At 50.4% G+C, this 26,378-nt stretch overlaps 2 protein-coding genes across 9 annotated transcripts; one reads left to right on the top strand and one right to left on the bottom strand.

The window, feature by feature from the left end:
* Positions 1 to 651: 651 nt before the first annotated feature.
* Positions 652 to 11,571, bottom strand: LOC148638801 (chromobox protein homolog 1-like). Of its 5 annotated transcripts, none has more exons than XM_088623063.1 (7): positions 11,325 to 11,571; positions 10,124 to 10,155; positions 8,819 to 8,927; positions 6,081 to 6,252; positions 5,340 to 5,520; positions 4,449 to 4,543; positions 652 to 4,248 (listed from the first exon to the last, which is right to left on the bottom strand). In XM_088623063.1, the coding sequence occupies exons 3-7, from the start codon at positions 8,865 to 8,867 to the stop codon at positions 4,104 to 4,106; spliced, it is 642 nt and encodes a 213-aa protein (XP_088479189.1). In that variant the 5' UTR covers positions 8,868 to 8,927; positions 10,124 to 10,155; positions 11,325 to 11,571; the 3' UTR covers positions 652 to 4,103. The 5 variants fall into 5 exon arrangements, with proteins under 5 accessions (XP_088479189.1, XP_088479190.1, XP_088479191.1 ...); XM_088623064.1 differs by having other exon boundaries at positions 9,971 to 10,155; XM_088623065.1 differs by lacking the exon at positions 11,325 to 11,571 and adding an exon at positions 10,773 to 11,297.
* Positions 11,572 to 12,365: 794 nt separating this feature from the next.
* LOC148638802 (sorting nexin-11-like) lies at positions 12,366 to 25,137 on the top strand. Of its 4 annotated transcripts, none has more exons than XM_088623071.1 (8): positions 12,366 to 12,640; positions 13,536 to 13,688; positions 14,377 to 14,469; positions 14,786 to 14,872; positions 17,181 to 17,281; positions 17,689 to 17,787; positions 19,182 to 19,406; positions 21,100 to 25,137. In XM_088623071.1, the coding sequence occupies exons 3-8, from the start codon at positions 14,446 to 14,448 to the stop codon at positions 21,155 to 21,157; spliced, it is 594 nt and encodes a 197-aa protein (XP_088479197.1). In that variant the 5' UTR covers positions 12,366 to 12,640; positions 13,536 to 13,688; positions 14,377 to 14,445; the 3' UTR covers positions 21,158 to 25,137. The 4 variants fall into 4 exon arrangements, with proteins under 4 accessions (XP_088479197.1, XP_088479196.1, XP_088479194.1 ...); XM_088623070.1 differs by having other exon boundaries at positions 12,378 to 12,640; positions 19,215 to 19,406; positions 21,061 to 25,137; XM_088623068.1 differs by having other exon boundaries at positions 12,412 to 12,640; positions 21,061 to 25,137.
* Positions 25,138 to 26,378: the final 1,241 nt, after the last annotated feature.

Here is a 26,378-nt window from a genome sequence, read left to right on the forward strand (position 1 = left end):
CTCCAGTGGGCTGCCAGCTGGGATATTGCTGCTGGTTAATGTCAGCTTGAAATAGACCAGGACAGCCTGCAGTCACTGGACACCCCCCCCAACTCAAAATGAGAATTTTTGGATGGTTCATGTACCAGCTGAAAGGAGACCAACAGCTTGAATGATGAAGTATTCTGGTCCACAAGCTGAAGTCTCTGCCAAAAGTACACCTCCTTCAGCACAGAGGGAAGGTTCCATTTACTGGTCCACCAACAACAGCAGCCTGAGTTTTCTTAAGGCTGAGCAGGCCCAGTCCTGCTGGCCTTCTGAGATCTAGCTGTGAGGTGGGAACAATTGCATCAGCTGGGGCTGTAATGTCGTATGGATTGAAGCTGATACTCTCTTCTTTCAAAAAGGGCTGGATGAGATTGAGGATTATTTTAACTACTACCAAACAAGCCACATGGACTTAATGATTTGTTTGTAACCTTTCTTATATGATACACTACTGAGCCAGATAAAATGATGCGATGTCATTGGAAAATATTTTTCCATTCATTTGCCCAGGCTGTAATTTTAAAAATGTTCAAATGTTTAAAAATGTGTGCCATTCAGCTGAGCAGTGCTAATGAGACAAAAAAAAACTTCCCTTCCCCTACATTCATTCAGAAAACACTCAGCAACAAATAAACAAAACTTTATTTTCAAAAAATACATAAATCAGACATATCACCACTTACTAAAACATTTAAATGAAGTCACAACGAAAACACATGCAGAAGAACAGATCTCATTTCTAACAAGCTTCAGTTGCTACGGTAACAGAAGGGGAAATTATAGATTTGTGAGGTGTCGATAGTAAGTGCCACCAGTCCAGCACAGGAGTATGTAAATCCAGTTTTCTCAGCCCTGCCCCTAATATCCCATATATTGCATATAAAAACCTATTTTGTACATAGATATATCTCAAATGTAAAACGCACATCTTGTATGCAGTACAAAGCAAAAGTATAAAAACACATGACTGAATGCAAGTGGAATTTACAGGCCGGGGGGTCAGTGGGGCCCGGGACGGGACTGAAAAGGACAAATGTATCTGTGCTGCACACGTGGGACTGCTGATGATAAAGTTGCTCCTTGCTCTGCTAATTCAGAATAGTACAGTACCCCTGGCGCAGTCTTCAGTCCGGAGCAACTGTGGGAAATCCAGGTTCTGACAGCCCTAGAACAGCACTCTGCTTGCTCCAGTCCCCCGTACCCCTTAGTTCTGACCTGAGAGATCCATAGGGAGGGATGGGCTTCCTCAGGCTTCCTGAGCACCTGCAGGCATGCAAAGCCATCTCTCCTCTGATTGGTCCTGAACCCGACGAGTGGGGCGTGGCCAGCACTGGGCCTAACTGTACCCGGGCCAGCCCACCCGTCTAGCAGCCCTGTGCCAGACCAGCAGCCCAGAAGTCACAGGGCTGCCACCGGCTGTCACAACGTGGGATCCTGCTCTGGCGCAGACATCTTCCAGCTTCTCAACTGGAGTTTGCCCCCCCTTTTCTCCACCGTATCTCGTTAACATTTAAAAATAGGCAAAAAAAAAAGCTATTCCAGCAGAGGAACTGAAAGTTGGGGAAACCCGTTTGAAATAAACAGCAGGGATTCAGAGAATTTTCTGGTTGTATCTGTTACAGGTGAGGTCTTAAATTTGATGGTGAAATTCTCTGACATTAACACGTTTGTTGCAGAGCCACATCTAGTAAGGTGGTTAGTGCTCACATCTTGGGTTTCAGTCTGGACTGGGCTGCCTTCTGTGTGGAGCCTGCGTGTTCCCACGTCTACGGCAGCTCTTGTCAGATCAGGAGTCCACAAAGACATCGGAAAAATCTACCTCTGGATTCTCCTGATTCAATCACGAAATGCAAAGGAGTCACCAGAAGTGGGAACTAGAGAGAAGCACACTTACAACTGACAGCAGGAGGCTCTCCTTTACACAAAGGGTTGTAGGAGTCTGGAACACAGTACTCAGCCATGTGGTTAAAACCAACACCCAGACCCAGACCAGTTAGCTCCTCAGCTACTTATAACCACATGGGCCAAATGGTTTCCTCTTGTGCTGTAGAGGCTTAGATGTTCCAGTTTCCAAAGGAAATGCTGGGAAGGTCTCCAAATTGCCCTAGCAATAGACTTGCATCCTATCCAGTTTGTCATCTCAAATTGTACCTAATTAGTGATGATGGATGAAGATTTACTGCAAATGACCAATGTCCTGTCAATACCAGTGCTTTTGCATCCTGGGCTGCCTGTCCCATTACAAGAGTCAGGACAGCAGGAGAGTCGGAGGACCTGGAGGCCACAGCTCTCTGGCGCTGGTTTAAAGACCAGAGATCTGACCCCCCACAGAACAAGATTAACAAGGGAATAACGCCTTAGCCTTTGAAGATAAACAGGGAGCAACTTTATGATCAAGTGTATCCATTCGACCCACCGAGAGAACTACATAAATCACAATCAACAGTTTTTTAAAAAATTTCTGCTTTATACAAAAAAACAGCTTTACGTTTCGCAAGGTAAAAGGTTAGAATCCTTAAATGCTCCCTTCCAGCCCCTCCCCCTTTCCCTTAAAAAGAACGTAGCAGTGTACAAAAACCACATTTTTTGTACAAACTCGACCCCCCCCCAAAAAAAAACCACCCAAAAACAAATGCAAAACACGATGGAAGGTGTTAACTATTTCAACAAGAATGTTTAAAAAAAACGGAGTATGCTCTCTTCTGCGGGCCAGAGGAGCGCACGCAGAGCACGGTGGGGGTGTGCTGTCCAGCCACACCCGCCTGACGGACACAGACCCCTCCAGCAGAGCTAGAAAATGTTCCTGCTCTGAAAAATTAACCCCAGGTATCCAAACCACCTTCTGTGCTGGTTTTAAAACCAACCTGCCTTTTCACTGGGATACAGGATACGGCTGTACGACTTTAACGTGGCCATTTTCAACAAAAGTGCTCTGCTCTGATAGGGGCCGTCAGCACATGTATCTACTGTTCTTTTTCAGGGAGGTTTGAAAAGTCCCCCCCCCTGCCCCCCAGTCTTTCGCCTTCTTTAAAAACAGACGGGATGTGACACAAAAACAACCGCTATCCTGTCTGGGTTCTCCGATTGGACGAGAGCTTCCACAAACAATCAATATGAAGTTGAGCTCCTTCTGCAATGTTTCTTTTCCTTCAGTCTAGAACGGCCCTTAATTAGCTCTAGAAAAAACTATATATACACAGTATATAAAAATGCCGTGGTGAAAAGTCAAGGCCAGCATTTATGGGCGAAGAATTCGGCGGCACGGGCTGCACTCGGGTGCGACCGGAGGAACTTGGGAAGCCGAGGAGACGCCCCCGTGCTGCCTCTCCTGCTGGCCCTGCACTGACAGCCCCACCCAGCCGGCCGCCATCTCATCCCACCCCCTTCCTGCTCTCCACTGCTGCTTCTCCTACCGCTGCTTCGGAAATCCGCGCTCCTGGGGAACGCAAGATCGCTGGCGCCCACACCTGACTGCCTGACCGCAGGGGGTCCCCTCCCCCCCCCCGGTCCTGGTGACCCCCCACACCTGCTGGCGTTCGACTCGCCCCATCCCTACCCGAACCGACCAGACCCGACTGGCTGCTTAGCAGGAACGTGTGCAGGTTTTCCTCTCCTCAAAGGCTGCAGATTCGAAGCTGCTTGAGAAACGCTCGAATAGTTCACGTAGGCGACTTCCTACACGCAGTAGGAAAACAACCGAGGCTGAAAACTACTAGCCGAGTTCAAATTAGACCCTCGATGAGGGCTTTTAAGAGTTCAGTCACTGACCCAAGTGCTCAGGTGGAACACAAAAGCTGCAGGTGTGAGGATCTCCAGGACCAGGACTGGGAACACCAGCCTTCCAGAACGGCCTTCTAAGAGAAGCACCTGGACTGATGAGCCAGGAATTGGACATCTGCTCCAGTCCTTCTCTCCCTGCTGGCTGCCCAGAGAGAGGTCTGGCATCCAAGGCCGGTGTCGTAGAAAGCAAAAACATGAAGCGACAGAGAATCGGGCTTTCCGCCCCCCCCCCCACCCCCCAACCCCCTCTTCGAAAACCCGCCCCCCACCCCTGCCCCCACTTCCACCCCTCTCGGCTAGTTCTTATCGTCCTTCTTCTCTTCCTCCTCGGAGGGGTAGGAGTGCCACGTCAGCCGCTCCTCGTAGAAAGAGATGACCACCTGCGGGCACTTGATGTTGGCTTCCTTCGCCGGCACCAGGTCTGCCTCGTCCGAGTTCTTCCTGCGGGGAGGGCAGAGCGAGACACCGTCCGGTCAAGGTCCCACTTCACACTCCGACACCCACCCATTACGCCACCCTCGCCCTCGCGGATACAGCCGCAGCGAGTCGGAAAACCCACAAGGGCCTTTCTCTCAGAACGGCACCTCCCTGGGGTTAACCTCCGACCTCTGACCCCCTGACCCTGCGCCGGCTGTACGCACCACTTCATGAGGAACATCAGCTCCCCGCTGGAGTCCGTCGCCCCGATGATCCTCTCGGGCTCCAGGCCGCGGGCGAAGCCCCTGGGCTTCTCCGGCTGAAAGAGAGGGGGCAGACAGGGTGAAGAGACGGGGCAGGACAGTGAGCCCACCCCCCTCCGCCGAAGAGCTGCCCTGCCTGGACTGCACACCGGCGAGTGCAGCACAGTCCAGCGCGAGCAGACTCCTGTCCAGTACCCAAATCACAAGCTCAACTTGTCCAGTCCAGGTCCTGCAGGGCCACAGACCAGCTGGTCTGGGAAAAGCTGTTAAAGGGGATCTACAGTGCCAGTTACTAAACCTGGGTAACAAATTCATAGACGGTAAAAAAAAAACAAAATCTCATTTTGAATCAAGCATAAAATGCATGGACTTATAGTGGGTCGGAATGGTGATGTGATGGGGCCCTTCCTGCTCGCTAGTCCCTGTGATGACTAATGTAATGTGATGGAAGAGTGAATACGTTCAGGTGGTGCAGCAGATATTTCATAGCAGAAATGTTCCCATGTGACCCGCGTGCAGAGTTAAAAAGTAGTATTTGTTGGCAAAACCATCTTTGGGATTCAAAGAGATGTAGCTTGTGTGCGGTGTGTGGTGAAACAGGGCCGCATCGCGTCACATGAAGTTTAGCTGCCTCATTCTGAATCACACAGGATGGCGCTGCTGCGCACATTTCGAAATTATGTCTATTTGGTGATGTAAATTGGAGGTTTTACAAATTACTGTGTACATTTCACTTTAATTGAGGTTTGAGTTGCTCAAAACATAAAGTAGTGCTGCAGTTCACCTTTGAACTGGTCCAGTTAATCCACAACTGACTGGCCAACTGACACCCCCGCAGGGCAAACCCCTCACCTCCTCTTTCCTCTTCTTGGGCCGGCTCTCCTCCCCGGCCACCTCGGTGTCGGACTCCCCCTTCCTCTTGCCCCCCGTCTCGGCCTTCTCCGCCTCGTGGGCGGTCTTCTGGGACTGCAGGAACTCGGCGATGAGGTCGGGGCAGTCCAGGTTCTCCTCGGGCTCCCAGGTGTTGTCCTCGCTGGAAGGAGACGGACACAGAGGTCACGAGGGGGGGCGGCTCGGGGCGCCCTTGAGCTCGGGCCCTTCGGCTCTCGGACCGGCAGCTCGGCACCCGGGAGGCGACGTATCCACGGCTCCGCAGGGGGTGGGCCGTCCTGGCCTGTGAGTGTGCCAGCGTCCGGCAGCCTTCTACCTACTCAACTGACCAATTAGCCACTTGATCAACACCTAGAAAACACAGCTGAGCGGACTTACACCTACGTGGCCTAAGTGCAGAACTAAGGTCTTGGATGGAATTGCTTCAGGACCACGACTCCCTGCTCCTTAGCGTACACGCATGGCCTGCGTCTCCTCTCCAGCCAGGACGGGCAGCTCCAGACCTCGAGCAACAGAACCCCACCTTTTACTGGCACCTGACAATTAGTAACCATTGAGGCCTAAGTGACAGGACTCCCTGTCCAGATAACAACTTCGGCTTAGGAACACCGCGGGGTCTGGTGCTGCCCACCTCCGCGCTGGGGCGTCCGTGCACGGACATGCATGTGGCGCAGGGCGGCGCGGGCGTCGGGGTGCACTCACTCGGAGAAGCCCTTCCACTTGAGTAGGTACTCCACCCGGCCCTTCACCACGCGCCGGTCCAGGACCTTCTCCACCACATACTCCTCCTCCTCCTCCTCCAGCACCTCCTCCACCTTCTTCTTGTTCTGCTTCTTTCCTGTTGTGGACGCCAGCTTGGTATCGGGCTGAGGGGCTGTGGGGCGGAGCAGGAGAGCCAGAGGACAGCACAGCATGAAACAGGACCGTCCCGGGTACGGCAGGGAGAGCTCGTCACGGGCCTGGGCCTGGGCCTGGGCCTGCTCACGTACAGCTGTCCCCTTCCACCGACATCGACCCCTGGCCCCAGGCAGGCTTCAGATTTCCACTGTAGTGGGTCAGCCATTGCTCGTTCTTCAGCCCCTTTTAACTCCTGCAGTTGCTGGGAGTCACTGGGAGGTGGAGCAGATTGCAGCTGCCCTCAACCTTCTTTCTCAGAATCCCCCCTCCCCCGACACGCACACGCCTCTGATACTGGGGTCTGTGAGCAGGACAAGCCTACCAGAGGACCCCCCGGGCGCAAGATGGCCAACCCACGCAGGAGGCTGACCGTTTCCCCGAGAGGAACGCTTGAGCCTGCTGCCAGTCTGGAAGAGCACCTTCATGCCGGGGAGCGCAGTCTCAAACCCGAGCTGGATGAACGCGTACCTTCACACTGGCAGCAGCATCAACTGCTACTCCCAGCCCCCAGAGCCCCTGGCTGTCCTGCACTGCTCAGCAGCTCAGCAAGGCAGAGGGGCACGTTCGTGTCTCCTGCGAAGGGCTCCTAGACAAAGCCGGTGACACAGTGCTCCCGGCACAACTGGCTACCGTGCTACAGGCAAAACGCCAGCAAGTAGAAAAAGCACAAGGCGATTCCTTTTCTGAAACTTAAAAACTGACACTCAAGACAGTCACTTCAAAAAGAGCTACGGAATCACACCCATTAGAATGCGCTCATTTGGTTTTGAGAACAAGGTGTAAAGTGACAAGACAGTGACATGAAGCATCTTGTTCTGAGGGCAGACGTTCAGAAGAGGGTGGAGGGTGAGGGGACGTTCCAGTACAGGGACAAGCCCAGAGACCTGGACCTCCACCTCCATGGCCTGTCTTGCCGTTTTGGACACCAGGAATGAGGTTTAAGCCTTTTTTACCCTTCTGGTATGGCTTTCTATTAGTATTGCAGCTTTTCTTTTGCTGTAAGAAATGCAAATTCTGCTCGACAGAACCGCAGTGTTTGAGCCAGGGGAGAGCAGTGTGGGAAACTCCCCTGGTATTCGCTCCTGCACAGACATCGCAGGCAGGGGGGGGGGGTCAGGAGGCCAGCTGGCATGACACCCATGCCCCCTGTCCCCAGATGGCGCTCTGCGTCTCTCCGCCCGGAGTGCCGGACCCTGCCCTGTGCCGCCCCGCAGGGCGCAGTCAGGTCCGTGTGCAGAGGCGCCAGCACACAGCGCTGGTCGGAAAAACCAACCGACAGCAGAGACGCTGAACGAGGCTCTGAAGCGCAGGGGGGGAATTCTGCAGGGGCGGTCGGGTCCAGGCGCCATGCTTCTTTCGAACTGATCTGCACTGGCTTGTCTGGCGCCTGGCAGCTAAGAAGCAAGAGCCATCCTAACACGCACACACCTTAACCAGGGAGGCCACCGGAGGCCCAGGGCTGCCTTCATAGTGGAGTCTGGAGGGGGAGGGATGTGTAATTATCGCCAGCAGTGCAACTGGTCTGGTGAACATGCACCACTAAGCAGGACTCCCCCACTTCCACCATGTGGTTTCCAGCTGCTTGCTTTAGCACAACGGGGAGTACAGGGCTCTCATTCGAGAGGGCCAGCTCTAGGGAGCTGGCAGGGGAAGGCCCTGCGCACTGGATCTCATAGCCTGCTACTCGGAAAGGAACAAAAAGCCATCGGAGACCAAGTTCTCAAGCGGTACGAACACAAAAAAGTCAGTACAGCCACACATTTATAACAATGCCTCGCACCTTCCCATACAGAACAAAGCACGAAAACAACAAGGAGAGAAATAGAAATGGCTCTTTCACGAGTTTTGTGCTCGGGCCACTGTAGCTGTTCTCTTCAAAGGAGTAGTTCTGCACGCAGTTTCAGTTGAAAACACCCCCCCCGTGCCCGAGCTGGGCCGCGGCCAGGCGACGCAGGGTCAGCCACACACCCCGACCCGACAGCGGGGACATCCCAGACTCCCTCTGGCCTCTCCAGGGCTCCGCGGCTCTGAGCGCGTGGACCGAATCACGCTGGAGGTCCCTCTGGGGCGGATCGCTGCCTCAGCTCTGCCGGGGGGGGGGAGGGCCAACCCCTGAGACCCCCAGCTGCAGTGCCCAGCAGGCCATGCAGTCTGCTCCTCGAGCAGGATAGGTCCCCTAGAGCCTTCTTTTCCCCGACTTCTCATAATAATAATAATAATAATAATAATAATAATAATAATTGCTTACACTTATATAGCGCTTTTCTGGACACTCCACTCAAAGCGCTTTACAGGTAATGGGGATCCCCTCCACCACCCCCAGTGTGCAGCCCCACCTGGATGATGCGACGGCAGCCATAGTGCGCCAGAACGCTCCCCATGCAAAGCTTTTTGCAAACATGGTCCCGAAATGCTTTGAACTGAACAGCAGTACTCCTTTCAAAAAAACTCCAGCTACTCCTCCCAAAGCCCCCCGGCCGCCCCCCCCACATTCAGAAGACAAGACACTGGTAGACTTGGCATAGAAGAAAGGTGTCTGTGACCTGCTTTATTAGTGGGAGCGTCATTACAGGGAGCTGAAGGCTGACTCATACTCCTGGAGGAAGAGTCTGTCTGTCTAACGACCTGGATCCTTCTCAACGTCAACAGAAGCTAAACAGGGTGAAAGAGTGAGGGGGGGGGGGGCAGGGGGGATCATGAAGCACGAGGCAGGGAAAAGAAATCACAGCGGTTTAAAAAAAACACATGGCACCGCAGGGAGGCGGGCGAGACCACAGGGCAGGGCAGGGTGGGCCCGCGCAGCCCCCCAGACCCGGGCGCACAGAACCCGTGCTGGTGGGGCTCCGCAGGACCGAGTCGGCACCCTGCGCCGCACCCCAAGGGTCTCCCTCGCTTCCGTGCAGCAATGTAACAGTTCTCACAGCAGCGCCTGGGTGGACAGCACGCACACGCGCTCAGCTCTTTATCATCATCATCATCATCACAGTCACACACTCTTTGAGACTCCCAGATGCAAGGTATCTTTTTCCAGGTGACAGCGCAAGCAGGGGCGTGTGTTTTTCAGCATCACGCAGGGAACCCCAGTCGGCTAGCTGAGCCCCATCTGCGCCCCCCCCACAGCCGGGGGTCCGGAAGAAGAGGGGGTGTGTGGGGTCCCCTCGCCCAGTCCTCCCTGCCAGCGCAAGGGCAGGCCATGAACTGGTACTGCACCACCATCCAAAACGGGGCAAAATCGCTAGGGAAACTAACCCAAAGTGGCCAGTTGATGTCACCTTGGCAACCGGGTTCGACCAGTTAAAAGTCACCCAGGCCCCCTGGGGACACCCATGGCTGCCCGGGGTATCTACTGGGGCACCGAGCCCTCTTTCCCAGTTTGAGAGGCCCAGACCACCGCTGGGCTCTCAGTTCTGATGAAAAAGGCTGCTGCTTTTCTGATTCTTTAATGTTTACTGGTGGCTCCAGGAAATAAACGCTCTTGGCACAGACCTCCGAGTGGGGAGCTGCCTCAACATGCACAGGCCACTAAGGAACAGGTGAAGATTGATTCTGGGCTGAAAGGAAAAGAATAAAGAGACAACGTTTCTCCCTGTCAGCCAAAACCTCGCGTCTCCTTTCAGCCCAGAATGAAGCTCTCTCTTATCTTCTGGCCAAGACATTAGGACACACATCTCAGACCCAGCTCCCAGTATATCTACCTGTATCGTCAATTAAACAACTGCAGGATTGTGTTAGAGGCGGTTTTCAGAAAGGTCTTTCACAGCTTGAGGGCATCAGAATGCAACATGAATAGACTGGTGTTGTGGCTCAAAGGCCAGCCGGCAGCTTCAGGAGGTGTCAGATTAACTTACCGCGGTGCCACAAAACTACCTCTGCCGCAGCACTGAAGAGACAGAAATACAACACATCGGAACTAAGAAATGCAGAAAATCAGTCTCTGAGAGAGACTCTGGCGTGTACATTTTCACCTGACAGTCAAACATGCTTTTAGTTACAGTGCGTGAGAATTCCTGCAGCACAATAACACTATTTCACTCTACTACGAGCATCACAAAAAACCTTTCTGCCCAGCGATACCATCGAGCGCTGAAATAATAATGACTATGGTTCTTAAGCGCACTGGAAATCAGATCACTTGTCAACTGCAAAAATATCCTTGCAATTCTGAAGCGCTTTGCATCCCAAATAACCTTACAGCGCTTTGAATAGTAACTTGGTACACGAAACTAAGAATTAAGAAAGCCCACCTACGCTGCAATTTACCGATCTAGCGAAAAGAAGTTTGCTTTAAAAAAAAAAGCTTTGCTCGGCACTTAATAGGACGGGTCTGAGGCAGGAGGGTGAATACTTGTCGCGCAAGCGCTGCGGTTACGAAGCGCCGTTAAATGCTCAGCAGAGCGCAGCCCGATTTGAATTAGCAGTCCGTGCAAAATAAAGCCACCGGCTTGCATAATCAGATCTTCGCAAGAACAACAAAAAAAGAAGAAATATAGCACCCACGGGGACTCACGAACTCAAAACTCCGGCTTGGCTGCAGGCTGGCAGAACCGAGATCGGAGGAAGAGGGGACTGGGCGAGGGCGGGGAGTCGAGCAAATTCTAGCAATCCCTCCCCGTTTCGAAACCCTCAGACGCCCGGGGAGCAAACCCCGATGTTGTCCGCGCACGGAGGCCATTACGCTCTCGAAGTGCGCGCTTCCCCTCCGCCCGCGGTGGGCGTCTGCCGAGCGGCTGGGAGCTGAGGCGCTCGGGTTGCTGCAGCCCGTCCGCCGTGCAGCTCTAGCTGGCTACCCGCCTCCTTCCTCCATGTTGCTCCCCGATCGCGACAGAAACCCCAGCGCTGGCAGGGGAGGGGGGGAGGAGGCGGCGTGCAGGGCTCCCCGGCCGCACAAAGCCGTGGGCAAGCGACCCACGGGATGAAACTGCGTCACGCACTCGCACACACAATTGCACGGGTCCTGCAGAAGGCATGATCCCCGTGCGTCTGCAATTCCCGTGTGTCGCTAGGGCACGCACCAGCGCCAGCCTCAAGGAGCAGAAAACGCAAACCTACCTTTCAGCAGAGGAAAAGCGATGCTCGGGTAAAAAGAGAATTAAAAAAAAAAGTTACTGCGATTTTGAACCACTCGGCCCTCGTCGTTATCTCCGGCCCAACGTGTCTGCAGAACCTGCGATTATTTTTTTAAAATAATAAGTTCAAAATTCACGTCTCCCTGTTTTTCTCTCCCTCTATTCTCGACACAAAAGGCACCCACAGCCTCATCGACCCGCCACCTCGCGCCACGCACTGCGCAGGCGCCCCGGCGGGCCTGGGAGGTGAAGGGTGCCGGGAAGTGTAGTTTATTTTTCTAACAAGGCATTCCCCCCTTCTTCAAATTCAAAGAGCTTTATTGGCATGACCGGCGAAATACAATGCTTCCGAAAGCAATAACCGTTGGTAAATATTGACAAGCATTCAGGACAATGAGATAATATTACTCGAGAGGCCCACTCTGTTCCCCAGGCACTGACCGAAGATCAGATACTGGACTGTAGCTCTATTGAGTTTCCTCTCCCCTGAAGTAGGATAGGAAGTTGGTCTGATTCTGGCAGGTGCGGGAATTTGTGGGTTTGATGTCTTTTCCTGTGGCAGAATTGAGTAATTTCTTCCAGTGTATCAGAAAGTGTACCTCTGTCTCCAGTTTTTCATGCTCTCTGTGTCACTCAGTTTCTATGGGCAGGCTGTGGTCACTGAGCCTGGCCTCCGTCAGGGTCTGTTTCACCGTGTGGTCACTCACCTGTCCAGCGTGCATTGTCCTTTTAGGATCAAGTCAAGTTTGTGTTGTGCTGTTTGTGTGTGTGCGCCCCCCAGGGGATGAGGTCTTTGCACTGCCATTGGGCTGACTCTGATCTGGGGTGTTTTAGCTGTGCTGCCCCGAGGTTGGATAGTGTCGGTGTGATTCAGGACTGGCAGGCTGAGAGCGCTCATTTCTTTTGTTCGCAAGCCGGTGGTGAAGTCAATGAGGTCGATAAATTCGCACCCAGAACATCGGCAGCGCGACGTCTGCATCTGATCTTTTTTATATCGACAGCACGTCTTCAAAAAACAGACGAACGAGAGCTGTGTATACGTAAACGTGACGGTGACTGTGGCTAACGTTCCCAAAGTCCCAATTGGAATGGAAGTTGCATCCTGTCTAGGACACTACAGCGCTAACATTAAATAGGCATAAAAAGTAGAGAAAACTACAACTCCCAAGGAGCCACCGCGCGTCACTGACGGAGAAAAACAAATCGCATCGCCCATGAAAGGACAGAGCAGAAGAGTTCCGTGTCTTCAACTTTGACGACAGGCCACGGCAGTGAGTAACAAGGGAGCTTCAACAGAAGGTATGGGGTTTTTCTAATCACAATTAAAGCATTGTGATATTACGTACTTTAGCGTACTTTCAGAAAAATAAAACAGACGAGGAATTTGTATTCTGTAGCTTATTCCTGTAACCAGTGGCAATAACCTCTTACTGGTGACTGTAACTGCTCCTCACTATGAACACGCGTGGTCATTTGAGCGCTGTTGTTGTGGGATATCTTTGCTTTGCTTGCACGTTAGTTTTGTCGAAGGGCATTGATATTGTGGTTCAATAATCATCCCCGTTTTTAAGGTGCAAATAAGTCCAATAACAGGTGCTGGTATTCTCAATGCTGAGTCAGGTGTGTTCTTTCGTACTTGTTCAACGTCTCGTCGATGATGATGATGATGATGATAATAATAATAATTGAAGGGTTAAAAAGTCTTTCTCTGGACAGCATGTTCAGCAAAGCACCAGCTGCGACATTAAATGTATCTGCTGTTGATAAGACCAGGGGCCTGCCGACAAAAAGCATGTTTTAAAAATCCCAAGGAATTATTTTTGTGAAGAAGGCCAATTGTAACTACATGCTTTTAGAAAACACTGATAGCTTAATTACGTAGACAACTTCTGATTAAAGTAGAAGTTTGCATAACAAATAGAAATTAACTAAGATTGAAGTATTTTTTTTCTTTTTGAGACTTAAGCTCTTTGTATTCTTTATCAAGTAAGTGTATAAAAGGTCAGCTGTAACTTTTCGTGTTAGAACTATCTTCCTAATTCTTCCTCTCTTTGGCCAAATATACAATAAACTCCTCTTCTGCTCGACAACAAGGTCTGTGGTGGATTTTTACTCTACAAATAATAATAATAATAATAATAATAATAATAGTTCTCTGTAAATCTCTCTCCTTCCTGTCATGCCTGTGTTTTAGCAGAAGACACTAGGCGCAGGTGACACTGCACAGCACAGTGACCAGCTGGGAACAGGAGCAGAGATGTGAATTCACAGTCTCCCAGCTCTCACACAGAGTCAAAGAGTGTAGGGAGCAATGCCACTGTTGGAGACCGAGTTAAAGAAACGTACTGTGAGTATAACTAGAGTCGACAGTCTTCATTATGAAATATTTGAAACCCTGTGGGACCAACCTGTTAAAAATGCAGGGTGTTTCGTATTTGGTCCTGACCTTTCTGACAGAGACCGAGCAGTGTGCTAAAGAAGGGGGAAAAGTCATTTGGACTTACTCTGGCAGAGTTGTTTCTTGTGGTTTTTCTCCTTGTCGAATTGTTCTGGGCCTGTGTTGGTGAGGGCAGGCTGCCTAGAAGGTTCTGCACTGTGGGGGTCGGTGGAGGACAGGTTGTCTTTGAGACAGAGGCCAGATGCAGGACAGAGTGGCACCACAGCGACTGTGCTGAAGAGGAGAACGGTGTCTGCCTCACACCTTCTTCCGTCTGGGTCTGCGTCCGGCGGGAATCTCTCCCATCGGGGGAATCAGTCCTACCGGAGAAGTCGTGCAGAAGGAAAAAAAAAGTTTCTTTTAAAAAAAAAAAGAATAAACCCAAAAGAAACCTAGAAAAAATACAATTATATTTTGTTATGAGTTATGAATATCTAAATTCCTCTTCCCCAAGTTGGAAATAGAGGTGTCAGCAAACATTGATATCTTGGGCAAGTTAGCAGTTTCAGAAAGCAATAAGAGGAAACATTAAGGTCAAGACAGGTTGTCTCGTTGTGATATCTCAGGATTCAGCCCAGGGTGTTTCTTTTCTTCCCAGAATTCTGTGACCTCCATGTTGCTGCCTGTTTTTGCCCAATGACATTGAAGGAGGAGCCCAAGGATTAGAATGATCAGAAATCAGGAGGAAGACGTAAGAAAATGTCTTTATTTCCGGTAACTGAAACTGTACAGCTAGACCATGTCAGGGGCCCAAGCTCCACCCATCTTCTCCATCCTTAGGCACTGCTTTGTGTTTGCTGGCTGTTTCACACACCTCATCTTCCTGGTCCTTGTTACTTGGTCCGTGAGTGTCCTGTGTCTGCTGCAGTATTGATCATACCTTGATCAGCACTTCCAACTTGTCTGAACAATTTCTCTTGACCGTATTCAAGGGGAAAGTTGACTTTTATCGGAAGCTGCCTGACCCAAGCCCCCTCCCTCTCCGCTCTGCTGTGTCTCCCGTGCAGGAGTTCATCGCTGTGAGGGTCCAGGATCCAAAAATACAGAACGAGGGATCCTGGAACTCCTATGTGGACTTCAAAATATTCCTCCACGTAGGTACCGCCTCTACAGTTCCAGACGTGTCTGAATTCCGCTGTTAAAAGTGTCTCGGCTGGGACCTCCTGCGAGAACTTTAATTCCATGGAGAAGTGAGTCTGCAGACAAACGCCGCTGTAGTTTGGCCAGAGTCCTGTCACTGGATGCACTGGAAGGGGTCAGTATGTCTTGAGGCCAGCTCCAGGCTGAGTGTGGGGATCGCTGTCTCCTGACCGGGCCTTCATGAGGAAGGATTAGCTGTTAATAGGGGGAATGGTCCTAAGACCGTTTTCTCCTTTAATTCGCAGTATCCAGTGATCTGGACTTTGCTTTAAACCTCTTAACTTGGGTAGTAAAGTAGCCCAGTGGGAGAGGCTATTTTCAAAGGGATGGGAGCACTGCAGACTCACCCCTTGGGGCAGTATTGGTCTGTGTCACTGTGGAGGCAGATGGGTGAGGATAACCCCTCTTCAGAAGACCGGGGAAAGAATCAGAGTCCGGGCTACAGAGCAGAAGCGATGATCAGGCCTTCATTTCAGCTGCAGTTCAGGCGCCATCCAGCAGCATGCGAGGAACAAAAGGCTTTTGTCTCCTTTTTCTTTCTCTCCCTGTTTCCCTTGGCAGAGCTCTCTTTACAGCCAGATTAGAGAAGTTACAATCCTCACTCCCACACAGCCCCCGTTTCCAGCAGCTGGGTGACAGCCCTCTCTTGCCTTCCTGTGATCAAAACCTGAATTTGTAGCTGCCCGCAGTGTGCACATTATGTGAGAATCACAAGAATATATTGTTAACAAAAGAAGCATTTTAAACACAAGCTTTTTACAGATGCAAGGTCACTGGGGCTTAGATTATAGGCAGAAGTGTTATGATTGCAATATTTTTTAGATTAGCGCTGTGTTATATAAAAGATAAATTAAAAAAATCCTTCAACTGCGAATGCAAGCATCTACTCCAGCTCAGCTCTGAGAGGCCCAGAGCCATCTGCGCCAGTTTCTCTGCCTTTTCCCTGTTCTGAAAGGGTCAGTGATACAAAGAGATTGTGAAAACCTACTGCTCTGTGCCCTGGGTGGGCACAATGACCTAGAGTCTAGCTGACCTAAACTGCAGCCCGTATCAAACAGCAGCAAGGAAGCCGGCCCTGTCTTGTTCTCACACTACACAGGGTGCTGACCAGTGTCAGCCCGCTCAGGAAGCAGTGATGGTTCCGCTTTAGGGCAGAAATCAAGCAAATTTCACCTCGTGAGCAACAGAGAGGCTGTGCTGCGACATCAGAATATATGTAGCTTGACAGACACTCTTCCCTTTAAAACGGGCACTTTTCCATGTGAAGTACCTTACAGTCCTAAGGAACTTTGGGACTTTCCACAAAGCTCAGATTCCACATCTCGCTTCCTGCTGCCTCCAAACAGCAGCTCGTCCGCTCTCCCTAGATAATAATTGATGGCTTCTTCAGCAAGAGGAACTTGCTCAGTGAGGAGACTCTTTTGCCTGGGCAGAGGCTGGCGGGCCGGTTCTGTCTGTAGAGAGGCACATTTGTGCTGGAGCACGCAACAGCGACTGGAGCGAGGGAGGATGTGCACAGCCTGGTTTGTGGTCGCTGGTGAGAGACGGTGCTTCGACTGCGAGACTCACTGGTGGGTCGTCTGTAAACCCCGTTCAGACACTGACATTTCACTTCCTAAAGAGTGCAACCTGCAGATCTCAGGCTCTCCTGTTTATTGTTTGGTTTCCTACTTGTACTGTATCATCTGGGTTAAAAAGCGTTAAATATTTTAAAGCTGTTGTGTGGCTCAGTTGAGCTGCTTTTAAACTCTTGTAAGGAGTTTAAAAGGGAAGGAGCCTTGTTTAGTTTCTGTGTTGCTCTATGATTATTATTTCTATAAAATTATTGGCGCAGCTGCCTCACAGCTCTTGGGTCCTAGGTTCGATTCTGAGAGCGTGCTTGTTCTCCCTGTGTTTGTGTGGGTTTTCTCTGGGGGCTCCAGTTTTCTCCCGTGGTCCAAAACATTCTGTCCTGTTTATATGGGGTCTCCCGGCTTTTCCCGAGGGACGGACAGCCAATCCAAGTTGCAGCCCGAGGAATTAAAGGCGTGCAAACCAAGCAGGCAGCTGCTAAGAGTGTTCCGACGCCCAGATGCACAACACGCGTGTCTGCCGAGGACTAGAGAGCACTGATCTCCCATCTGTGCCTCCCCCCCTTGCCAAAACGGACCCGCCCCAGAGGCCACTGAAGAGATCTCAGCCCCCGGAGAGAGAGAGAGAGGGAGAGAGAGATTTCACTCGGCACTAAATCAGCGTCCCTTCACTGTGGCTTAATCTCCGCAGACCAACAGCAAGGCCTTCACCGCCAAGACCTCCTGTGTGCGCCGGCGATACAGCGAGTTTGTGTGGCTGAAGAAGAAACTCCAGAAGAATGCCGGATTAGTGTGAGTATTCAGGGCTGTGTGCCAGACTGCGCCACTGTTGTAGTGGTGGCAACACTATTTAGTGCTATTATTTATAGCTGCTGGAGGAGTAGAGTAGAGGTTGTGTAGTGGTTGGAATTAGAATTACTTGTGTATCACTCGAGCAGAGGAGTCTCTCATGTACCTTTTTTGTCTCGCAGCACATCATGTGTGATGTCTAAGCCAAAACTCCCTACCGTAGTGGGGGAAAAAAATGTTTAATAGTCCAGCTGAAATCAAAGCTGAAGAGAACTTGAGGTTGTAACTGGTTTCACTGGTGGCCGGTGACCCAGAGCTCTGACTGGACTCGGGACGGGCCGCGACCCAGGTCCGAGGGGGCTGATGGCACCTGCATGGTACTGCTCTCCCTGACCCCCTCCCGCCCACAGGCCGGTGCCCGAGCTGCCCGTGAAAACGCCCTTCTTCACCCTCGGCGACGAGGACTTCATCGAGAAGAGGAGGCAGGGCCTGCAGCACTTCCTGGACAGGTCAGTGTCGGTCAGCACCGGTCAGCAGAGCTCCCCCTGCTGGGACGCCCTGAGGGACGGACTGGGCCTAATCCCCACGCAGGGGTTGAGCTTGTCCTGTAATAATAATCCACGAAAAACAGTCCGTCAGGTCACCAGGGGGAGAGCATTATTAACTGGGCGAGGCCAATCACAGGAGAGACTGCGACTGTGATTCTTTTACAGCACACTGTGTTAAAGGACGGTCTTCAGGAGAGCTTGAGCCCATAACCCCTTCCCGTGTAAAGAAGTCCTGTCTGCACTGGAATACCTAGCTGATTTAACCAGATTTGATGGAACCCTTAGGTGAAGTTATAATTATTTACCCCCACATAAACTTAACGCAACACCTGGACTGGCTTTGCCAAGCGTGGCCCTGAGCCCGGAAATTGTACCTTTTCGTCTAATCAGATTGAGCCTTTTCGAACGCAAACGTCCGTGAATCAGAGCTGTGCTCTGGCTCAGCGGGTCTGCTGGAGCGGAGTTCTGGGCAGCTTCGTTAGCAGGCAGGCGCAGGGGGGCAGCCCAGCCGGTGCTGATGGAGATGGATGGAGAGAGACAACAGCCGCCGCCGCCCCCATCGCGCTTGTGTTCGGCAGACATGCAGCTTGTAAATTAATGTAGTAAATCTCTCCTCGCGGCCCGTGAAATATGGCCATGTTCAGCCCTGTTTAGTTTTTTTTTCCCCACTCCATAATAAAACCTATTTTGGATTTTTTTTCCTGGTTCTTTGGATGGGGTGCCGTGTAAATAGCTGACCCTGCGCTCTGACCCCCAGCTTCTCTCCCTGTCTGTGTGTCTCACGGAGAGCAAGCTGGGGTCTGTGAAAAGATCAATTCTTAATACAAGAAATTGTATGTGGCCAATAAAGTGATCTTATCTTATCTACTGACAAGGGTTTGAGGAAGGTAGAGCAGGCAGAGAGTTAAACTGGACTATTTGGAATGACTTGTGAAGGATAATTAAGGAGAACTGTAAGAAGCCAGACAGCAAGAACAACTGCTCTTCTGCATCAAAACATTAGTCAAAGAACCAAGGGCAGAAGAGCTGGAAAATGACTGATTATGTGCGTTTTCCTCTTATCTAACCTGCGAAATATAACATTACATGTATATAAGCTGCTGTACGTCTTGCAGTATCTGTCTCCTGCAGTGGCTCCTACGTGTTGCAAAGTGTTTCGGTTTGAAGACCGTTCCACTGGGTCCTCATCTCTCCGTTTGAAGGCTGTCCTCGAAGCAGCTGCAGTAAATAAATCCAGATCTGTTCTGTGTTCCTGTTGTCCCGAGCGACATCCTCTTAGCCCTACGGCTGGGTCTTGTCGCTGCAAAGCGCTCAGCGTGTTTTCAGGGGGCCGTGGGTGTGTCTGCCCGCTCCAGGGTCCTGCACATGACGGTGTTCCTGTCGGACAGCCAGCTGCACCTGTTCCTGCAGACACAGCTGGCCCCAGCGGACATTGAGGCCTGCGTGCAGGGCCACGCCCACTACACGGTGACAGACGCCATCCTCGGCTACGCCTCCTCCAATCAGGGCTGGGCTCAGGAGGAGGAGGGCAGGACCCAGGAGCCCGGCCTTCTTCCTGTGCCATACGAATGGGCAGGAAGGTGAGACATGTTGCTTTCACATTAACATGCAGTTTTACTGCTGTCTTCCTGTAGCCAGCTAGTACGTCTCTACATCAGTCTGTATGTCTGTCAGCTTGTGAATCCGTCCCTCTGTGAACCTTTGAGTTCATCCATCCAGCCATTTTCACTTCCGCTTCTCCTGGTGAGGGTCGCGGTGAAGCCGGAGCCTACCAGGCAAGCAACGAGTGCAAGGCAGGGTGCACCAGGCAAGTGCAAGCCAATCAGACACGGGGACAATTTGGAGGCCACAGTAAGGGCCTAGGGGGGAAATTTGGCCCGGACACCGGGATAACTCCCTACTCTTCTCCAGAAATGCCCGGAAATCTTTAATGACTCATCTGAAAGATGGCGCCCACTACAGTATAGTGTCCCTGCCACTATACTGGGGCATTAGGACCCACACAGACCACAGGGTGAGCACCCCCTGCTGGTCCCACTAACAGCTCTTCCAGCAGCAACCATAGCTTCCCAGGAGTCTCCCATCAAGGTACTGACCAGGCTCACACCTGCTGAGCTCCAGTGGGCTGCCAGTTGAGAGCTGCAGGGTGATGTGGCTGCTGGCTCCCCTTTGGGTTCAATAACAGATAAAGTACTCAGCGCCCTGTGTCTGAAAAGGCTTATTCAACTTATTCATAATATTGAATATTCAATATTCAATTTTATTAAATGCAACAATTTCGTATTTAAAGTGCTCTTCAGGCTGCTGAACATTCATTAATTCTAGCCAGTTCTTTTAATTCTTTTAAAAAGACTTTTTTTATTCTGAATTTAAGGCTAAATTCCCATGCACCAAGATAATGCCTTTGTAACTGTTCCTTAATCCCATGTTAATGTAACCCTGGTAAATGCGGGTGATTATTGTGCGATCATCTGTTTTTCTTATACGCAACAATGGACATACACATTCATTAAGTAAGACTGTGGCTGCATACAGAAATCAGGAATTAATGAAGATGTACACCACATTTTAAAATTAAGAGTCCTGAGTTGCCTATCATTGAGGTCTGTGTGTGCCTAAAGTGAGGGAAAGAACATTATTTTCACGTATTGTCCTCTTAATTTGTTTAATTTGTCAGGAACAGGGTGCAATTAACAGTCAGCAGAGCAAATGTGAAAAAGATGACAGATTCTCTCAGCTTCTCCAGTGAGAGAAAGGGCATTAGTCGTTATTAAACTCTAGTTGAAGGCACACAGTATTGAAGAGACGGTGTTGCAGTCTAAGCAAAGTCAATCTCAAGACCCTGAAGTAACTGTTACTCAGCTGGGGATCAGGGGTCACACTGCGTGTCTAAAACTGGTGTTTTGTCACACCAAAAGAGAACGCTCACCAGAAAGGTACAGGTTCCTGCGTGTTACAGTATTTGTTAAGATGCTAGATTGATAATATAACCTTTATTTTATATACTGTAGCACCTTCATGGTGCGTCATCTCAAGGTGCAAGCTTTTTTAGCATTAAATCAACTTCTCGCAAATCTCTCCCTTAAAATATTCAGCTACCATAAGGAGGGAACAGAGGTGTTTCCCGAACCGGAAATAACGAATAACATGCTAATAACCCGGTGTGCATTAAAGAACGTCGGCTTCAGTGATGTTGAAATGAAAAGACCGGATTTTTCCTCTTTCTTTCGGAAGCCCAACCCCGCTCGTCCCTGCCGCCCAATGCGAGAGCAGCTCTGAGGGGGGCACCCCTGCGGACGACGCCCCCGGCCGAGCGGAGGGCGGGGTCTGACCGCGCGGCCCCGAGAGCACCACTGGGGAAGAAAATCGGGACGCAGACTGGGTCGACTCGATCGGCAGCTCTGAAGGGGGATTTCACTACCCTTGCGGGGGACAGATGAGAGCCGGGACCGGACCGGACTGGACCGGACCAGTCCGTCTCTGCAGCGCCGCACGGATCCAGAACTCCCCCCTCCTAGTGGCCTGCCCCTCTGAACCGAGAAGGGGCTGACAGTGAGAACTGAAAAACAAACCATTTCCAGGGGACAGTCTGGGCTTTAGGTGTCTAGGGTTTGGATTAATGGGAGTTTTAAGGGAATCAAAGCTGTATGCTGCCCAACAAGTAGGAAGAACAACTCAAGGGACCTATTTCCAGGGCCCTGCGTCTCTGGAGACTTACAAAACCGCCTAGACCTTCTACAGTAAAGCTTTAGAAAAACACTTGGTTTTTTGTTTTTTGAAGGCAGGAATGATACAAATTATTCCCTCCCCCCACCACCACCTGATTCATTTTGCTGTGATTTGGGAAACCTTGTGTGAAACATCTTAGGCACTGATACCTTAGTAGGTGGCAGGTAACAGTTGACTTTCAACTCTGTCATGGGGTCGGCTGTTTTGTTTTGGATATTCAGATATGCAGAGCAAATGTTGAGTTACAAGGAGCCGAAGACTCCTGTGAAGTTTTTCAGACCCAAAGGCAGGTGGATCCAGTTCAGGGTACAGCCAGCTTCACGATAGGATGTGCTGTGTTTTCCACACATTAATGAAGGGATGAGGGAATTGGGATCAGACCCACACAGTTCCCAGTTTGGCCTCTTGTTCTCTGTGCATGACAGTGCGCCGCAGTGGTCATGCTGTCGGATGAGATGTGAAACTGATCTGTTGTCAGTGACTGTGCATCAGCAGTTTGTGATTCACAGGTCCGGCCCCTAGCTTGTGGAAGTCATTGGGGATGAGTAACCAATGGTTTTCCACACATCATACTGCATACATACAGCAGCAGGTTCTCTCCAGGCTGGCAGAAACAGTCCCAGTTTATCTGAAATATTATTTTTACGTTTTCCTAAATTTGGGGTTTTTCATTGGTAAGGTAGAGACCAGCTTTAGACCTTCTGGTAGATTTCACAGGGAATAGAAAAAAATCTGATAATTCCTCTGCTAATAGAACAGGGGAAGAACTTTAAACATTAAATAAAAGTTTGCACATTCGAGACAGACATTTTCTTCTCCTCAGTAGCAGCTCAATTCAACTTCCCTTTACCAACAACAAATGAAGCAGAATTTGTTCCTGTTTCTGGAGTCTTTCATTCTCAGTCCAGTTGGAGTGAGGACCGCTGGGACAGAGCAGTGTCCATTAGTCCAACATCTGAGGGCTTTAAGCACCAGCCATGACACTAAACCACAGCCTGCTGTTTGAGCTCTCTCGTTTGTCACAAACAGTTGAATTGTATTATGTCTACATTGGCATTTTTAAAGCTTGCTTGGAGATAAATGTAGTTTGCCTGCACTGATATACTCCATGTTATACACAGGAAAGGCAGCTTAACTGTAGCTGGATGATGGTAGTTTTGTAAAACGTGATTGAACTGTTTCAGAGGAATGGCACGACACAGACTTCAAGTCTCTGTTCAACTTCAGACCACGTGGCAGCACACAGGAGTGTGGCTTCAGAGCTGTTTCTCTTGCAGCCCTTTCGGAAAAGGGACTTACTGTACACTTACTTGGGGGGAAGAGCTTTGAGATCACCGCTGTCCGGCATCGTGAGCGCTGTTGTCACAGGTGAGGTGGCCTTTGGAAAAATGTTTCCAAGTGGTGGCGCCAGTTTCCCAGATGATGGCCGCGATTTCTGACCGGGGCTGAATTTCAGGTGCTCCACAGACTACACGCAAGTTGCGGAGCTTGGTTTCCGGAGTCTTTCAGGGCGATTCTAATGCGACCCTGCTGGTGGCGAAGGTTAACGTGCGCAGCCTGTTGAGCGCTTGACTTCTTTATCATGTCACAGCTAAAGAGAGAGGTTTTCAGGCACAAGATGAACAGCTCGTTAGTGCATTCTGGCCTGGGGGGGGGGGGGGGACGTGCACGTCGGCAGGGGGGTCGTTTTTCTTCCGTGGGCAGGGACGGGCGAGAGGAAGGAACAGCACGTCAGGCTTCATTAGCGGCCCAGGGCCTATTTCGGTTCTCTCATTTTTCACGACGGTGGGAGCTGGTCTAACGGCGCAGCGCAAACAGAGGTGACTTTGCAAAGGGAAAGGGGAGCGTTGCCGCGCGAGGAAGGAAAACGCTCTCTTTGTGCACTTTGCTGTACCGTGGCGTGAGCCTGTATATCCAGCATGTGCCGCTGTGTGCAAAAGTTTGGGCACCCCTGGTCACAAAGTGAAAAGAAGTTAACGCAACCTCTGCAGGGTCCAAACTTAAACATGACATATTTCTGCACCTTTGAATGCACAATTACCCTTTATCTGGGGAATTTAACAGATTGAATACAGCTGTACAGTACACCTAGCTTTGACAGTACAGGGTGCTATCTCCTGTACCTCACACAAGTTTATTTACTTACCCCAAGAAGCAGTTTGGCAGTGTGCTCTTGGCAGGGGATCCTTGTTCTAGCGTTAAGAAAACGCCCTTCTTGTGAAGGAGCTCTGGAGCAGCAGGGTCTGACTCCAGTCCTGGGAGCTGCAGACCAGGTAGGTTCACAGGTAGCTTTGAAACATCAGTGTGCAGGGTTCCAGACAGGCTGCTGACTCCTCCTAATTAAGCGGCTACTCGTCAGGATGTCTGCCTGAGCGAAAAGCACAAGACCGGGGCTGGACTCTCCCACCAAAGTGAATAGAGGCAGAGGGTGACCAGGACTGAGGTTTGTGACAGTGTGAGCCCTAGAACTGGGGCTGGGATTAGTACTTCCTCTGAGATGCACCTCCTGCCTGTCAGCAAGTATGAGTTTTCAAATTCTAAAGCAACCTTTCATTACAGCTTACAGCTGGGTGCTTTGTCAGATAAAGGTGCCATGGTGATTCTAGCAACTTGTGTATGTACATGTGCAAAGAGTTGTGTATTGCCTTTACAGTGGATTCATTTTTAGGACAGAAAATTGTATTTTAGATGTAGGCATGCACAGATGTTTGTTTTAACTGAATTCTCCTGACTGCGCAGTGTGTGTGAATCTCCCATGGGCACAGCTACTGATGGGAGCGCGGGGTGACTCTTGGCACTGCCTGTGCCCCCTTGTTCCCCACTGAGCGCACAGAGGGGGAGCGGCAAGTCCAGGGGAGTATCGGCTGCCGCTGTGAAAACAGAAGTGCAGGAAATGATGATTTTCACAGGCGCCACCCTAGTTAAGTCCTCAGGCCATGAGTGAGAAACACTAAAAAGTGTTAGAAAAAAGAGCACCCCATTCTGAACACCCATCTGAGGACTCATTCAGTGGCAATCTCGGTATCCAGTTTACCGAACACCTTTTTTTGCACTGAAGTGTTTCTTGACCTCACTGATGCTCAGTAGCTGTCTTATGTAGCTTTGCAGAGCTGTTGTTCAGAACTGTACAGACCCACTGCTTGTAACTCAACAGTGCCAGATTGGTGGTGTCTAAAGAATCAAATAATGAAATAACTTTTCTTCAGCTGACTTCGAGAGCATCGAGGCCCGAGTTGAAGCCCTGCTTGTCTCCTTGGGCATTGTTGAATATTAATTTGAATTTTGTGAGAAGCGGCCCTCGTGAATTTTACAGCTCTGCCGCAGGGAGTCTGAAGCTGTGCTCCTGGAGAAGCAGGCGCGAGCTGCAGGTTGTGCTGATGTTTGAGAATGCGTGCAGAGAGCAATGTGGGACAGGCGCCTGACTGGGATTACTGAGTGACACTGAGTAATGAGCAGAGAAACAGGAACTGGAACTGCACACACGCAAGTCCCATCCCTGAAAAGCAATGTAAACGATTAAATTATAAAACAGACACTTTCGGTTATTGTGAAATGTGAATAAAGTGACTATTTGCATTGACAGTTTCCTTGTGCAAGTTGTTTTTTTTCCGGACAAACTCTTCACGATATGAAACGGAAGGATCTTCATGTGTGTCAGACTCCACTCTTGGGTTTTCGTAAATTTCACATCTGAGCAGGTTTCTGTGGTTGTTCATGAGATGATTAATTATGTGCCTTGTAATTAAAAGTGATAAAGTAACCCAGAATTCTGTGGCTTCTTGGCATCTCAACTCAAAATAACTCCCCAAGCCTGCCTCTCTCCACGGGCACCCTGCCCAGTGTTCAGGGGAGGCTCTGCCCAGTTTGCCTACTGGGCAACTGGATCTGTCAAGGGTTTCTGTAAAGTTTTTTGTAGTTTGTAGCTACTGTGAAATTAAAGCGGCACAACTTAAAATAGGAATAGTGAAATGATCATGTTTTTCGTTTTTATAAATGGATTTTAGCAGCGGAATTCCAGCACATCTCTCCAAGATGGGGAATATGTGGATGGTATTGGGATGGGTGTATTGTTTAACTCGAGTTATTTTCCCTGCTGGCATTGGCTGAGATTCCCTTTGTTGTGATGTGCAGTCCATGCTTTCTGAGTTCCCAGCTCGCTTGTCCCAGTATGGAAACAACAACAACAGTCCCAATCACTTTTCTCAACACTCCACCCAAAGCGCTTTACAGGTCATGGGGATCCCCTCTGCCACCAACAGTGTGTTGCCCCACCTGGATGATGCAACAGCAGCCATAATGTGCCAGTATGCTCTCCACGTCAGCTAACATCTGATGACACCTCTGCTCTTTTCTGAGTACCTCTACTAAGAAGGGTCCTGGGGATGAGATGATGAATTGGACAAGAGATTAACGATTAAAGGCGAGCAGACGTCACAGCCTGCCGTAAATTCTAAGCATTTAAAATCCAAAATGGCATTAATGGGAAGGAGTAAGGGCCTACAATGACCTAGATCAGTGTGATCTAACTCTGGCCCTGAAGGGCAGCATATCAGCAGAGTTTCTGGGTCTCTGTAAAGTCTGGAGTCCCCTTCCTCGTGCTGTTTGGAGGCCTGATGAAGCAGCAGGTGTCAGAGGTAAACAGGTGATTGTGAAGAAACCACAGCCGAGAAACCGCAGCTGAGAAAATCTTCTGTATGGGAGTGAGGAGGGGGGGGGAGGAGAAGGAAGAGAAAGACAGGATCTCCTGAGGCAAATCATGGAAAAATACTTTCTAGCGGAAATTCTCAGAGAGCAATCAGTGGGAGATAATAAAATCTATCTTC

Source organism: Lepisosteus platostomus, chromosome 28 (genome assembly GCF_059453375.1).
Source record: "Lepisosteus platostomus isolate fLepPlt1 chromosome 28, fLepPlt1.hap1, whole genome shotgun sequence".
NCBI lineage: Eukaryota > Metazoa > Chordata > Actinopteri > Semionotiformes > Lepisosteidae > Lepisosteus > Lepisosteus platostomus.